The sequence below is a fragment of the Papilio machaon genome, chromosome 4 (assembly GCF_912999745.1).
Source record: "Papilio machaon chromosome 4, ilPapMach1.1, whole genome shotgun sequence".
NCBI lineage: Eukaryota > Metazoa > Arthropoda > Insecta > Lepidoptera > Papilionidae > Papilio > Papilio machaon.
In genome coordinates this window covers 6,275,596-6,289,981 of record NC_059989.1, presented here as the reverse complement: position 1 = coordinate 6,289,981, position 14,386 = coordinate 6,275,596, and the positions used below count along the sequence as shown (strand labels likewise).

The window sequence follows — 14,386 nt, the reverse complement described above, 5'->3', positions numbered from 1 at the left end:
ACCAACATTGTTCTATTAGAACTCCACTGGAAATTAATTCGGATGGAATTACGGAATGGTTTATGTCTTATTATATCAATAAGACTTTAAAAGGGTATTATAATGCAAGCAAACATAAAATACATCATAAATTGCATCCGGTGTACGAGTCACCCACGCCATATTTGTGAGTTAGTAAGTTATCAGGAAATACCGGATAGCGGTGACTGTCGTTTCTATCGACCCCTAGAGAACTTTATTTTATGTAACTATCATCGTGCGTGATTAAATTATGTATGCTCACTTGAAAAGTAATTAGGAGATGTTAGCTGTAACCAGTAATCGAACAAATCAGGATACTTTCATGAACCAAAATAAGGCGACCGGTTTCGTTTTCACGGCCAAGTCGCTCAGTATAAGCTTATACGGTTGTTATAAGTAAACAATTCCATTCTTACTGGTTTACTTTCTAATTGATCTCTATAATTCATAAAATTTAATAGATTACAATACATTAACAGAGTAAAAGGTCAATATAATCCATAATTTTTGTTGGATAATTTACAGCGTGCTTTAGGTTCACAAGGGCCACAAATTGGCGGAAATCACGCAGGGCTGTATTAAACAAGAAAAAGACGACAGGATCAATACGGGCTGCAAAATGTACACGTGATCGCGTCACTATACCCCTCCCACACCGACCGCACCCCTAAACACCCGGCTTACCCCTACCTCCAATGTCGATTGTCGACATTAAAACAATTCTTTTCCTCCTGTACATTTAAAGCGTCAAATCGTGCCAATACTGAAGCTATTACTTAAATGATATATCAATACATGGGTGGTATAATAAAATATAAGATGCGGTTATGTGAGTATGTCGGCTTTGCAAGACGCAGTCTCGGTGAGGCTGCCCGCCACGGGCTCAGGAACGCGTCGCGAAACCAGTTCCCGCGGGCGAAAAGCGGTGAACCATGGCTCAGGCGACGACAGACCTTTTATTACAACGTTTAAACAAAACTTTTGATTTATTTTGGTCAAGGGATAGTACATATAAGTTCCATAACTGTGCCAATCTATAGATTTAATTACGACATAACATGTTAACATTAAAAAAATTAGATGCGACAAACAAGCAAGCAGGTACCCTAATATGTCAATGGACCGCTATTTTTATTTTATTATGTTTACCTTTCTTAGATGGAAAACTGTAAAAATTAAATTTTAAATTCATCATCAAACTACATACTTGCAAAAACATCACTACAGAGCAAACGCATATATATTTCAAATCAAAATCGAGGAACGCCTCATGGTCAGTAAGAAAATATATTTCTATGAATCTTTTTGAGTTGTGTACATATTATAAGCCAACTAGAGTTCTCCAGGGCTTTCGATAGCACAGAATTGAAAAAAAAAAACGTAGCCTATAATATGCTCGCGTGCATCAGCTACTTACCCATCCAAATCATTCCAGTCATTCCGGAGATTACCCGGAACAAACGAGGTCTTGCGGACAAACATACAGATAGAGTTTTTTTTAATAAATAAGTTTTTCGTTATCTTCTACGCAAATACATCATTTGTACGAAATACCTAGATTTTTTTTCGATATTACGGACACTTAAATTTTATTAATAAGTATAGACTAGACATTATAAAATATGTAATGTGTGATCCAAGTTGCTTGGGCTGACGCAGTTGGGCGCGGGCCGGCCGTCGCGGCGGCGTCATTAGCGTGGCTCGTGAATAAGTGAGACGAGGGTGGAAGGCCGCGCGGGAAAGGGTTGAGTGGCAAAGTGCGATTCGGTGATTCCGGCGGTCGATAAGCGCCCACGGTTACCCGCTCACGAATACGGAATCCCGTGGCGCTATCATGACCTTTTCCTTCACTTAATCAGGACTACGTCAAGTTAATATATACATACATAAAGTTGGGGAATAAAATCAAACCAAACGTCCATTAATTAACAGGCAAACAATTACAACAACTTTTTGAGAAATATAAAACTAAGGTACAGTCGCTACTGATGAGTATAGTTGCAGCTACTGATTACTTTATTATATTTATATTTTTAAACATTTGTATAATATTTTAAAACGAATTTATTTATAAGACTACTTGTTTTATTTTCAAATTTAAAAACTGAGATCCAAGTCTAATAAGAATCTCGTTTATATTGTTTTCTTTTTATTTGATTACTTTTTATTTTACCCAATATGCGGAAGATAAAAGATATCTTTGTAACCTTTAGATAAGATATTACTTATGAAGGAAAATCTTAAACAAGGAAGGAAAAAAATAATATTTGAATAGTTTTCATGATTTCAGCCGATTTACAATTTTTTTAAATAATTTTTTTTAATATTTAAATAATGAGAATAATAGAGTCATAATTACTTTTACTATAAGACATGAAAGAGCAATGATACAAAAATTACGCAACGTTAAAAAAAGTTAACACGTAACTACGGTGCAACGCAATAGGTATAGCGATTCTAATAAAAAACTACATATTGATATTATATAAGTCGGATTAATTTCCTTGGCAGCTTATCATTTAAAAACACTAAATAACAATTCTAATTGACTATCCACAAGTACCATTGTTGTATTTCGCAACATTAGAAGGCCTTGTTTCGAAAACGATTCGACAGATTTTCGTTAAGCAAGGCCATGAAGAGCCTGCGAAAGCGAACATGCAAAAAATACAAAACTCTCGCGATCTGTAGACAGATCTCTTGATGAGTATAACAAAGTATATTTCTATTAACACAGAATTAAAAAAATATTTATTATTATATTACGTTTCTAAACTTAAATTCCAAAAGTATGAAATTGTCTTTTGCTAATGACTTTAAAAACTTTCGAAATAGGAAGAAGAGGCATACTTATGTCTACCTCACGAATTAATTTTATTTGTAAACAGTTATAGTTAGTTTGTATAATCCTTTTCATTTTATTTCTACTTAGTTATACAACAATAATGATGATTTTTAAATTCTAGAAGGCTGACGTAAGTGTTGTTCTTTTGTAATATAAATATTTCAAAGCAAAACAACAATGGACATAACATAGTTCTAAGCAAACTGGTAATATGGATCCAAATCTACGGATTTTACCACATACATAAGTGGGAATAATCGTAGAAAGACAATGTATATTACAAGGACAAAATTATTTGATTGGGTAATATTATCATATTATGGTACAAAGAATTTCACCCAAAATTGACATAAAATGTTTTATCATATACGTGACGTTAAATTAAAAAAAAATAACTGAAATAAATATTTACAAAGTATCTAATTGAACCATTATAAATGATTATACACGAAGTGTCGGGAGTTGGTTATAGTGACGTTGTTTCTCATTTCTTTATTTCTCAGCGGCTAGTTTTCAACAGTCGACCAAGCAATGAAAAGTGGCATATTCACAGCGAGTCGGTGGCAACAGGCAACTGGCAGCGGGCAACGACGATGCGCGATGCTCGTCGGAATATTTGCAACGGATGCAGCGAAATGAACAGTACATTGACCTCGAGCGGGCCGGGTTTCACTCGTACATTGCCGATGCCGCCCAGCCCAGTTCACTGGCCCTATTGCTACCGACATACTATGCTTTGCTAGTATTAACTATTTATATTGTTATTCGTTATATCCTTGACTTCCAGGTATGTTACATGGCACAGTCGCATAAATACAATTTTCCACAATTTGTTCCGTTTAACTTAAAAGTATTTCCAAAATCTCGAAACTATAACAATCGCAGTTAGAAATAGACTAGAATAGATATTATGAATAGGGACTAATTTATTTGTCTTTCTAATATTACAGCTGTATAAAGTTTAAATCAAAACATTCAATTTGTCAAAAATTAACTCGGCCTAAAGCAGGTGTTAATTAAATTCAAATCATAATTTTATTTATAGGAAATGGCAAAAATTTAGTAGAAAATTATTGAGTAAAGTTAAAGCTGTAATCGAAGTATGTAATGTATTGAGTTGTGTTTCGAATAATTTCTCTTTTAATTGAAGGTCATCTTTGCTGTTTTGTTCGTAGAAACTTTCGATAGCATCTTTTGCACACTCCAGTCTTCGTAACAAATATAAAGGCAACGCAGTTCGAGAGTTCGGAAAGTGTTTGTAACACCGACCTATTGTGTATAGTAAAAACATGGGGAAGATATGGACAGCCGTGATGCGTCAAGGACACAGGGGTGAGCTCATATACCCGTACATGGATGATATAAATGTTTCCGAATAAGGGGTTTTGTTTGTTTATTGGTTATCTTATTGAATATGTAATTGTGTTGTCCTCAGAAAGTATTTTATTATATGTTTTATTAGCAATATATTATAATTACTTTGCGACTTAACATCTTGTATTTTCCATTATTGTTTGATTTGTTAGACATTTTATTATATAACTACGATAAAAAAACTTTCACTTTAGCTTTAACACGCTTTCATTTCGTGGTTAGTTTAGTTTCCGATTCAACTCAACATTTTCGAGTCCGATAAAAATAAGTGTACATAGTGAGGTGCGGTCGGCGGTCCCGACATCGATCCGCGTCTTATGTACCCGCTTTACATACTTCCTCGCCCTCTGCCCCCTCCCCCCGGCCTCACACCCCGCACACCTTATGTAAAGATCCGAGCGCGATGCGTCAACCCATGCACATGCACCACGCGGCAATGCAAACTAAATCCGAGTGAACAAAGTACGCCTTTCAGAAACATCACATACGCGCAAACATTAAACTTTTGTCTTATAACCACTTACATATTAACAAGTAATAAAACTAAAACACCATAGACGTAGTATATTTAAAAACGAATATAATTTACGGAAAGTTCTAGAGCATTTCGTTCATTTTGAGTAGTGTGAGCTGTGAGCGCGTGAACAAGCCGACATCTTGTCTAGCTTTTACTACGCAACAACGAGTCCGTTTATGCGTTCAATCCAGACATCGCTGCATAAAATCAAACATTTTACAACTTTAACCTTGAGACTCACACCGATATCTATGGGACGTATACAATTATCTCTTCATTTAATACTCTTACAACAAGAAAAGGATATGATCATCAAGATTGGTCTTAATACCCTCAAAAATACAGGACATTCCGTTATAAACATCCACACCAGGACAACACTGCACTATCTAAATATTATTAATTTTATATTATGTTTTCCCAACTGAGAGGGGAGTAATATTTGGAGAATAGATCCTTATGTTTTATATATGGAGGCTTGTCTGTCGATAGCGACCTTCCTTGAACAATAGTACCAATTTTGGCAAGTAATGTTGCAATGGCATTTGATTCGTATTTTGCTGTATTTTGTATCTTAGAGGTACAGTTAGTCGGGCTTATAGATTTTTGAAATTAACAACTAATCTAGAATTCTATCAAGTGTTCGTCGTTGTTGTCAATAGTATTTAGGAACATTCTGCAAATAGGATATTACGGTGTATGTGATTATTATAAGAGTATATTTATATTAAATTCCATAGCCACACAAGTTCATATCGTAATCAACACTAACCCATATATAATTAAAAATAAATATGTAATAATAAAATCTATTGCTACAATGGCATTGAAAATCTATCTATTATTTATAAACTTTCCTTTGTGAGAAACTTGTTTATCTCAAGTATCATGTAAAAATATGATTAGTTACAAGTTTATATTAACACAAAATAAAAAAAATGCCTATTTATTTGTGAAACATTTGGATGTTGAAACGATTGGTGAAATACGAATAGTATAATATGATCTCTCTGTGTACAAAATAGGACAGCACAGAAAGAGTTACAATCATATTTCGTGAATATTCAAAAACCTATATGGACTCATTAATATACCTTAATAACAATAACGAATATTTTTTTCTACCATTATTCATAATTGCAAAGGTATGCCTTATCACAATAATATTTATTTTGAGTTAAGTTGAAAATAAGTTAATTAACTTTAATGTTCAGATTTATGTATATTTTTCGTGTTACTTTTCACGTAATGAAAATATCGAACACGTGCCACGTGCGTCGGAAGTCTTACATTTGGGGTTTGATATCGTTTTTCCTCATTTTTCTCATCCTGTACCTATAAACGAGATATTTATATATGTATCTACTAGTTGTGACCCGCGACTCCGTCCGCGCGGAAATAAAAAAAACGTAATAAGTTGCCTTTTTCTTCTAGACTTTGATCTACATCTATGCAAAATTTCATCAAGATTCATTGACCCGTTTCGGAGATGCATTCAAACAAACATCCATCCATCCATCTAAACTTTCGCATTTATAATATTAGTAAGATATTTAATTTTGTATAAGGAAAAATGAGTTGTTAAAAACTAAATAACTTCAGGACTTTGAATATTTACATTACGCCAGTACAGTAGGACAGTAGTGCTGACTTGGCATAGTCTCTTTTCGCCCACTAACACCAGTTAGTGTTTACATTATGCCAGTTGTTTGCCAGCCCTGATTTTGAGGGCTACTGTCATATATTGTGCAGGCATAATTTAATTAAGACAATACTTATGACAAATATTTGTGCTACCAAAAATTTTATACTTACTTACCTGGGTATAAAACCTTCTCAGTCATGCCTATGGGTCTAAAGTGATCCCCATTGAATCCTGGAAGCAAAAAAAATATGTGTCTTTTATATTGTAAAAGGACAAGTTGTTGCCCTTGAATGTAAACCAATGTGAAACAAATAACACCTGTACAGTCTTTAGTACCAACAAGTTCAATTTTAATGTCAGCCATAAATATTACGATTAAGTAAACAAAATACAACATTTAGTAAATAAACAAAACAACTATTTAGGCATCAGACCTGCCTCAGTCATGTATAAGTAAATTAAAAAAATCTGTCTGATTGATTTTCAACATCTATTGACATTATCTCTCTGTAAAATTGGCCTGTCTGTTTAGGCAATAGGTCCCAGTGCAACATACATCCACAAATATACCTTTTGAGTTGGTAGGGTACAAAGTTATAAGACTGCACATTTTTTTTATTGTTTATGCTTACAAACAATGATGAGGCTACTTAAATACACCAAAATAGTGAAGTGACCTCATCCTATAGAAATCCGCATGTGCAGATGCATTGCTTACTTTAATTAACGGAGATGAGGATACTTAGGAAGGGAAAATATCCTATTTTTGTGCTTCCCCTCCACTACCTATTCTACCTCACCTTCCCATCCATTTCCTAATTTGAAACGGGAAGGGAAAGGAAAGATTGCTACAACTGGACTTCTGGCACAAACACACATCAAATGAAACATGGAATGTATGTATATGTCAAAAGTTTGTTTTTACATGACAATAATGGAATAGAAGAGAATATTATAATCAAAGCTGTATTAGGTAATAAAAATATGTGACAACACAAGTAAGTGATTCTTGAATTCCTCCACATCCTTCAATTACACATCATTTAAGATGTCATACTGATGAACTGGTAATTTATGAGCAGTTAAATCTGTAATAATAAAGAATCAAGAATTCATTTCATATTCTTCAACAATCTGTATGTATTGAGTTTGCAAAAAAGGATGATTCCATGCATAAGAGATTAAAAGGTCCCATAATTTTTTTATGAACCCTACATTGAACATTTTTCTGCTATTGTTTTCACTGAAAGAAGATTTCGTATCTTTTTTTCAATAGAAATGTAATTAAAAAATTAAATGAGAAATAAAATTTTCAATATATAATCAATTTTAAACTCCAAAATGGCACCAAAAGTGAAATCCATTATCAAATATACATAAATTTTGATCTATCAAATTTATCTAAATTATTTTATTCATAGTTGCACTTGCAACTTATTTTATACCCAATAACACAATAGAACGTATTCTAATGATGTTATATGATATGATTCTAAGCAGAAAAACCTCAATTTTTACTTATATTTAGTAGTCTTTAGTAAAAGAAAAAATCTAACCTTTAATAAGGGGCACTGTCGAACGAAACAAGCGATAAACACTAGTCGAAGTAAGTTTTTTACACTTTAATTTAATCACATTGATCACGATGACATTAATTACGTAATTTTACTTAAAATACAAAACGTAAAAACTAAAAAAATCCGACAATAGGTGCGAAAATGGCGACGAAATATTTAAGCTTTAAAAGTACACAAGTAGTTTTAGTTTATGAATATTAAAGTCATCTAGGAATTGAAAAGAAGAGTTAAACTTCTGAACTGAATCGAACACTGTATTTTATTTTCAATTTAATTCGATAAAAAAACATATCAATTTATTCCAAACACAACAACAACAACACAATTTTTTTAATCGTTCGCGATTCATGATATTTGCAAGCACCAACCACAGATGAGATATGACACTATGACACGTTCAAAATTAATGAATGACGTTATAAGAAGCAACGCATGCAGCTTATCGATTCAGTGGTCTATAAACGAACGAAAAGATAGTGTAGTAAATTAAGAAACTATATTAGTTGTATTAATTTAAGAAACTTAAAAAAAGGTAAACTAATAGCTTTAAATACACAATCTATCTATTCTGTATTTCTATGTAAAAGGCCCATTCCAGAGCTATACCTCCAACATAGTACCAATTCCTAGGGAAGTAAAGCTTAGCCAACAATATAACAACCCTGTCTATACATTTTTTCTTCGCGGCGTTAAATGTTTTCAGCATATTAACAAATCAAGTTATCGTGTACTCGAAATTAACACCGCAATTATATCTTTACCAGAAAAATATAAAGCCAACGGAGGAAATTTCTTGTAATGGCAACAATAATTGATTAAAATGTAAATTCGTTGTCGAATTGTCAAAGTACTTTAATGTAATGCGGTTAAATTTTTGTGCTCATGATAATTTTATGTGTTTTAATATGATGAAAAATACTTATAGAAAAAAATGTTTAAGCAATTAACGTAAGATAAATTAAAAAAAAAAACTGGACTTAATTTCTTTTTAAAGACTGCTTTTTAAAGACATTAGCATAGACATACCTACAGCCTACAGATTATTTCTTACAAGTTTGACATTTAAAAGACTATTTTCGAAATGTCAAAACCGTTTAGATGTAAATGATTACCAGTATAATAAAAACTTTACCAAATTGGGGAAGATGTGCATGATTCCAATTTCCAATTAAATTGCGCCTGTTGATGTTACGTAACAGTTAATTCTATCAATATTATTAGTTCGAATCCACCGCTAAAAAACCATTATCATCAGCGCCAAAATGGCGAATATCAAATAGACAGAAAATACTACGTCTTATTGCTAGTCCCTTTATACAGGGCAGTGCCTCTTGGTTAAGTCTGCAACTTGTTCTAGCTATTAGTTTTATTCCCTAAGTTTATACTCTGCCTCGGCGCGGATTTTCAAAAATTTTTCATCTTTTCTTTATCTGTTTAGTAATTGTTGACTTGACTGATCTATTCTGAGTGCACTACTCTTTGGTAATTACTATTATTGGTGTGTTATGAACGCTTTTTATTAATATTATTATTTTTCAGAACCAAAATCAGTATAAAATGTGTGGTAGAGTTTTTCAAATTATCAAGATAATAAAGTAAAATGTCTTTTATTAATGATCCTGTATTAAATATTATAGTAGTAGGATTTCACCACAAAAGAGGCTGTCAGGTATGTTGGCTTCATGAATTCAATCGATTATATTTTTTCAGTATCTAAATATGATACAAAATAATAGTCCCAATATATAATAGAAAAAAAAGTTGTTTGCACATCACGATTTATTAAATACAACCATGCATGTTATAATATTTAACTATGTTTTACAATGAAAGAACTGATTTTATTTTACTTTTACTCTGGTTTTTATTTGAATACCATTTGTTTCTGTAAAATCTATAATGTAAATTAAGTAATTGTATGATTACGTTTCTACCAAATTCTTGAAACAGACCTTGTTTTGAGTGTTTTAAATTGTTGGCTAAATCTTGTTTTTAAGGTGGAGCATTGTTACCCTGAGTTGATACCTGGTAAACCATGCGAACTGCCTGCACCCTGGCGTCATCTGCCGGCTTTAGCTTTGCCAGATGGATCTCACAACTACCTTTCTGACACAATATTCTTCAATTTACCCGGCCTGTCGGAGCCTGCCCATACTGTTTATGGCATATCATGTTTTCGACAAATTCCTGTAGAGGTTTGTTATTGACATAAATTGCTTACTAATAATGCTTTAGTGGATACTATTCTTATAAACATATAAAATGTTAATGATTTTTGAGTTCCTCACTTATACCATCATCCCTCTGGCCTTATCCCACTTACGTAGGGTCGGCACACAAGGTTTTATGAACCTTAAAGTTTTGGCTTAAGTTTTTACGACCGGCCGCCTGCCTGTCGCCAACCCTACTTGAGTTCCTCACTTATACCAAATCATTTAAATATTTTCTACTAAAAAGATTTATAGATCATTTATTATTGGATATGCTCTTAGTTTAGTAAGTTAATAGTAACCTAAGTTTGATAAAATTGACTTTTATTGTCAAAAACAGGAAGTTGTCCAGAAAACAGAAGACATGACTCGGAGTTCAGTTCAAAAGAGTGTATGTGTAGTCTGCCGAGCACCACTCTTTGGTCGGCTTGCTGTAAAAATGGAGCTTGTTGTGCGCGCTTGGTTCCTCCAGGGTGACTTCTCCCAAACAAAACTCCTTGAAGATGCCTACAATCATTTAAATAGTTGCCCAGTGCAGATTGATCAAACTCTAGAAGGTATTATTATTTTCAATACATTTCCACTACCTACTATGAATTTATGTTAAATCTCAAATGCGATTTCGAAGAGTGTAATTTTTCTTCATTGCATAGGTCAAGTCCATTGTTAAAAATGTTAGATAAGATACATAGTAAACCTGGATTATTTTTTAGTTTATTTAACTTAAGTATCTTTCAATTTTGTTCTAAGAAATTTCAGACTTCATCAAAATCTGTCCCATAATTTAATAATGCACAAATATACATAATAATGTTGATTTTTATTTAATTAAAGCTTTCCTGAATAATTGATAATGTCATAAACACTTAAAAAACCTAATAATAATATAACTACAATCTCTATCTGATTAATTGTAAAAACTTGTATAATAAAGATTTAAATATAAGGTAGGTTGTAAGTGTTTTAAAAATATCTGATCTATGTATTTACAAATAAGGTTTCATATAATTTAATCCAATTGTTACAGAAAGTAGGTAAAAATCTGATAACAGTATCTGCTTTTGATTAGCTTTTTAGCTCCCTCGTTTTTGAAGTATTTTCTGTATGTTTTATGTATGGAAAATCATATTGTAAATTGTTAACCTGCATAAAAGTTATTTCTAGTATTTTTAATGAATCTGTTTACTTTCAGGTTTATCAGTTCAGAAATTAGTAGAAAGTTGGAAGCATAAAGCGTTATTATTGTTCAAATTGTTATTGTTGAGACGTAAAGTACTGATTTATGGCTCGCCTGCTGGTACACTGTCTGCTGCGCTCTTGACCCTGGTGTCGTTGTTACCACATTGTTTAGAAAGTGGACTATCCCTTGCTGCTAATGTAACGTAAGTTTTTAAAAACAAATTATAAGTAAATATAAGCATTTTAGAACTTAAATGAGAATTTACCGTGTCTTGTTAATAGCAAAAACTATGTCTTATATAAGATTTATATGTTTCAGGCTATCTAGGCCATTATCTCCAACACCTGCAGATATAGAGTGTAAAGTAGAAGAAATTGACTCAGCTGTAGTAGCTCACAATGAACCTTATTTAAATGGAACTACACAATTAGATGAAGAGTTATCTCCCAAAGAAACGGGTAATATGTTGGAAGAGAAAGACAGAATAAGTCGACAAAGTTTCGATGAAACAATACTCACTGATGTTGTGGATCGGCAAGATTTGTCTGCGAGCAGGGAGAAATGTCACAGTATCGGAGAGAAATACAAGCCGAAGTCGGTCACGGAAGCGCAACAGAGTCCTACGATGGCTCGGGACATGAGCGTGGACGGCCTGTACAATCTGACCGGACAGATAGACCATACGGAGTGTGGCTTGCCATTGCCATTATTTGAGGATGGATACCTATGTCTGCCATATTTATCATTACAGTATTTAGATTTGTTATCCGACAGTGCGGTAGAAGGCTTTGTGGTGGGTGCGTCCAATGTGTTGTTTAAACAGAAGAGGCAGCTGTTCGACGTGCTGGTGGAGCTGAACGAGATGCGCATAGAGACGGCGGACCTGGCGCTGCGCCGGCAGCTGACTCTCGGCACCGAGGACCTGCGATTCGCAGACCACGTGGTACGCCACGCCGCCGCGCAGGGCGACGCCTGGATACGAGATCAATTTGCTAGTTACTTAATTTATCTTCTAAGGACTTCCTTGTTACCAGGTAAAGTAATAATTATGTGCTTACCATTGAAATGCTCATAAAATTGCCAGCGATTTCGTTCGCTCGCAATAAAAAAAAACAGGATGAATAGTTACTGTACTATCTATTATTTGGATATTGTGTTCTATACCTGTACCAATCAAAATAGTGGCATTTATAATATTAGTAAGTTTGATTCTTGTTTTATATATTTCTCATTGCAGAAGGTAGCAGGGAATTCGACTCATACAATGCTCAATTTATGAATGCTTTAAAGTGTACACCGGCGTATCAGAAGTGGCTGAAGACAATCAATGAAGGGGACATACAGAACTTTATAAACCTTATGCCCATGCATCCATTTTCGGGCCAGTTGTCAGTTGCGGATATGAAACTAAAGTTTGCACAGTAAGTTATCACTGTTTTACCTAAAATATCATGTTGCAATTTTGACAAGGAAAATTTTGTTTTTAACTTCTGCTGGAGCTTTCATCCTCTTAATTTAGACTTAATGAGCCTTCAAAAAATCTTGTAACTGCATTTAATGAACCTAATGTTTGATCCATTCATCCAAACCATTTATATTTGTATAATTATTTCAGTACTATGTCTACAACGGAGGGTGGTCGTAAGGTGACGGCGGCGGTGGCGACTACGGGTCGCGCGGTGGCCACCACTTCGCGTGCGGTGGGCGGCGCGCTGTCGCAGGCGCGTGGTGCGCTCTCCGGATGGTGGTCGGCGCTCACCACACCCGCACCCCCCATGCCTCACACCGACACATCCGCACCCCCCGAAGCCCCTCCACACCACGGCGATGACAAGATGTCCGCCTCCGACGCGGAGGATATCGTCGAGCAGCTAGAAGATGACAATAGGAAGGAACCCCTCACCGACAACTCTGACCCCCCAGATAAACTGATCGAAGAAAGCACCAATACCATAGCGAAGATACGTGTTGTTTGAATCTTGATACGAATTTAATGTACCATATTGTTGTAGCAGTCTTTTTATCTAATTTTTGTTTCAATTTAATTGACTTTCAAATAACGTTTTATAAATAATGACATTTTTTTTTAAATCACAACCTCCTATTTAACATGTTTTTATTTATATTCATGTTTTTTTATTGTTTAGTTATTATGTATTATTTACTATGATTTGTTTTAAGTGTTTTGTATTGGAATTATTTATTGTTTTGTGAATTAAGAGAATGTTAATTTAAATAGCGCTTGAAGTATACATCAAAATGTTTAACAGTTACAATATTTATGTATATTTGCATGTAATAAATAAATATATATTGCAATAGGGAACCATTTGAACATCAGAGATCTGAAGTAGTTCAAAACATATACAAAGAAGGTAAGCACTGGGTTTTATGTTATCGTGAAATTTCATTGGTTTTTGAAATATTAAAAAAAAAATCATTCCACTAAAGGTGATATTTCCAATCGTGATAAATCTGATAAGAATCTGATAATGTAACTTTCCAATACTAATAGTATTTTATGGAACAATATTTTTTGGTTTTAAAAAAAATTGTGATGTGCTTCCCCATTATGAGTCATAAATGTGATTATTATTTTAAGTAGCAAATGTAACAATATTTATTACACGATTTGTGATCTCTGATAATACTTAATAGTTTGTTAATCTTATGTTAAATAAATACAGTCGAACCTGAAAAAGCGTTAAACCTCTAAACGAGTCATTGTCCGGTATCGATGGTCAACCTCCATAAGCAAGAAAATCTGATGAGAGAAACCTCTAAAAGCGAGAAAAATATTGCGGTCCCTTGGGCTCTCGCTTATCCAGGTTCGACTGTATACATGTTAGAATTGTACCGTGTAAAGTTATATATTAACTTGTTCTTAAATCAAGCCAATCTGTAAATATATATGCAACGGCTATGAACAAACACTACTTTTTCTTAGTATATGAATGGAGGAGTAACTATATTTTTACAAAGTCGTAGTGATTAATTTTTTTTATGTATAATTATGA

At 33.6% G+C, this 14,386-nt stretch overlaps 1 protein-coding gene across 1 annotated transcript; it reads left to right on the top strand.

The window, feature by feature from the left end:
• Positions 1 to 9,488: 9,488 nt before the first annotated feature.
• LOC106720132 (late secretory pathway protein AVL9 homolog) lies at positions 9,489 to 13,378 on the top strand. Its single transcript, XM_014514714.2, has 7 exons — positions 9,489 to 9,648; positions 9,977 to 10,174; positions 10,530 to 10,746; positions 11,382 to 11,571; positions 11,688 to 12,403; positions 12,607 to 12,790; positions 12,985 to 13,378. The coding sequence occupies exons 1-7, from the start codon at positions 9,580 to 9,582 to the stop codon at positions 13,343 to 13,345; spliced, it is 1,935 nt and encodes a 644-aa protein (XP_014370200.2). The 5' UTR covers positions 9,489 to 9,579; the 3' UTR covers positions 13,346 to 13,378.
• The last annotated feature ends 1,008 nt before the right edge of the window (positions 13,379 to 14,386 follow it).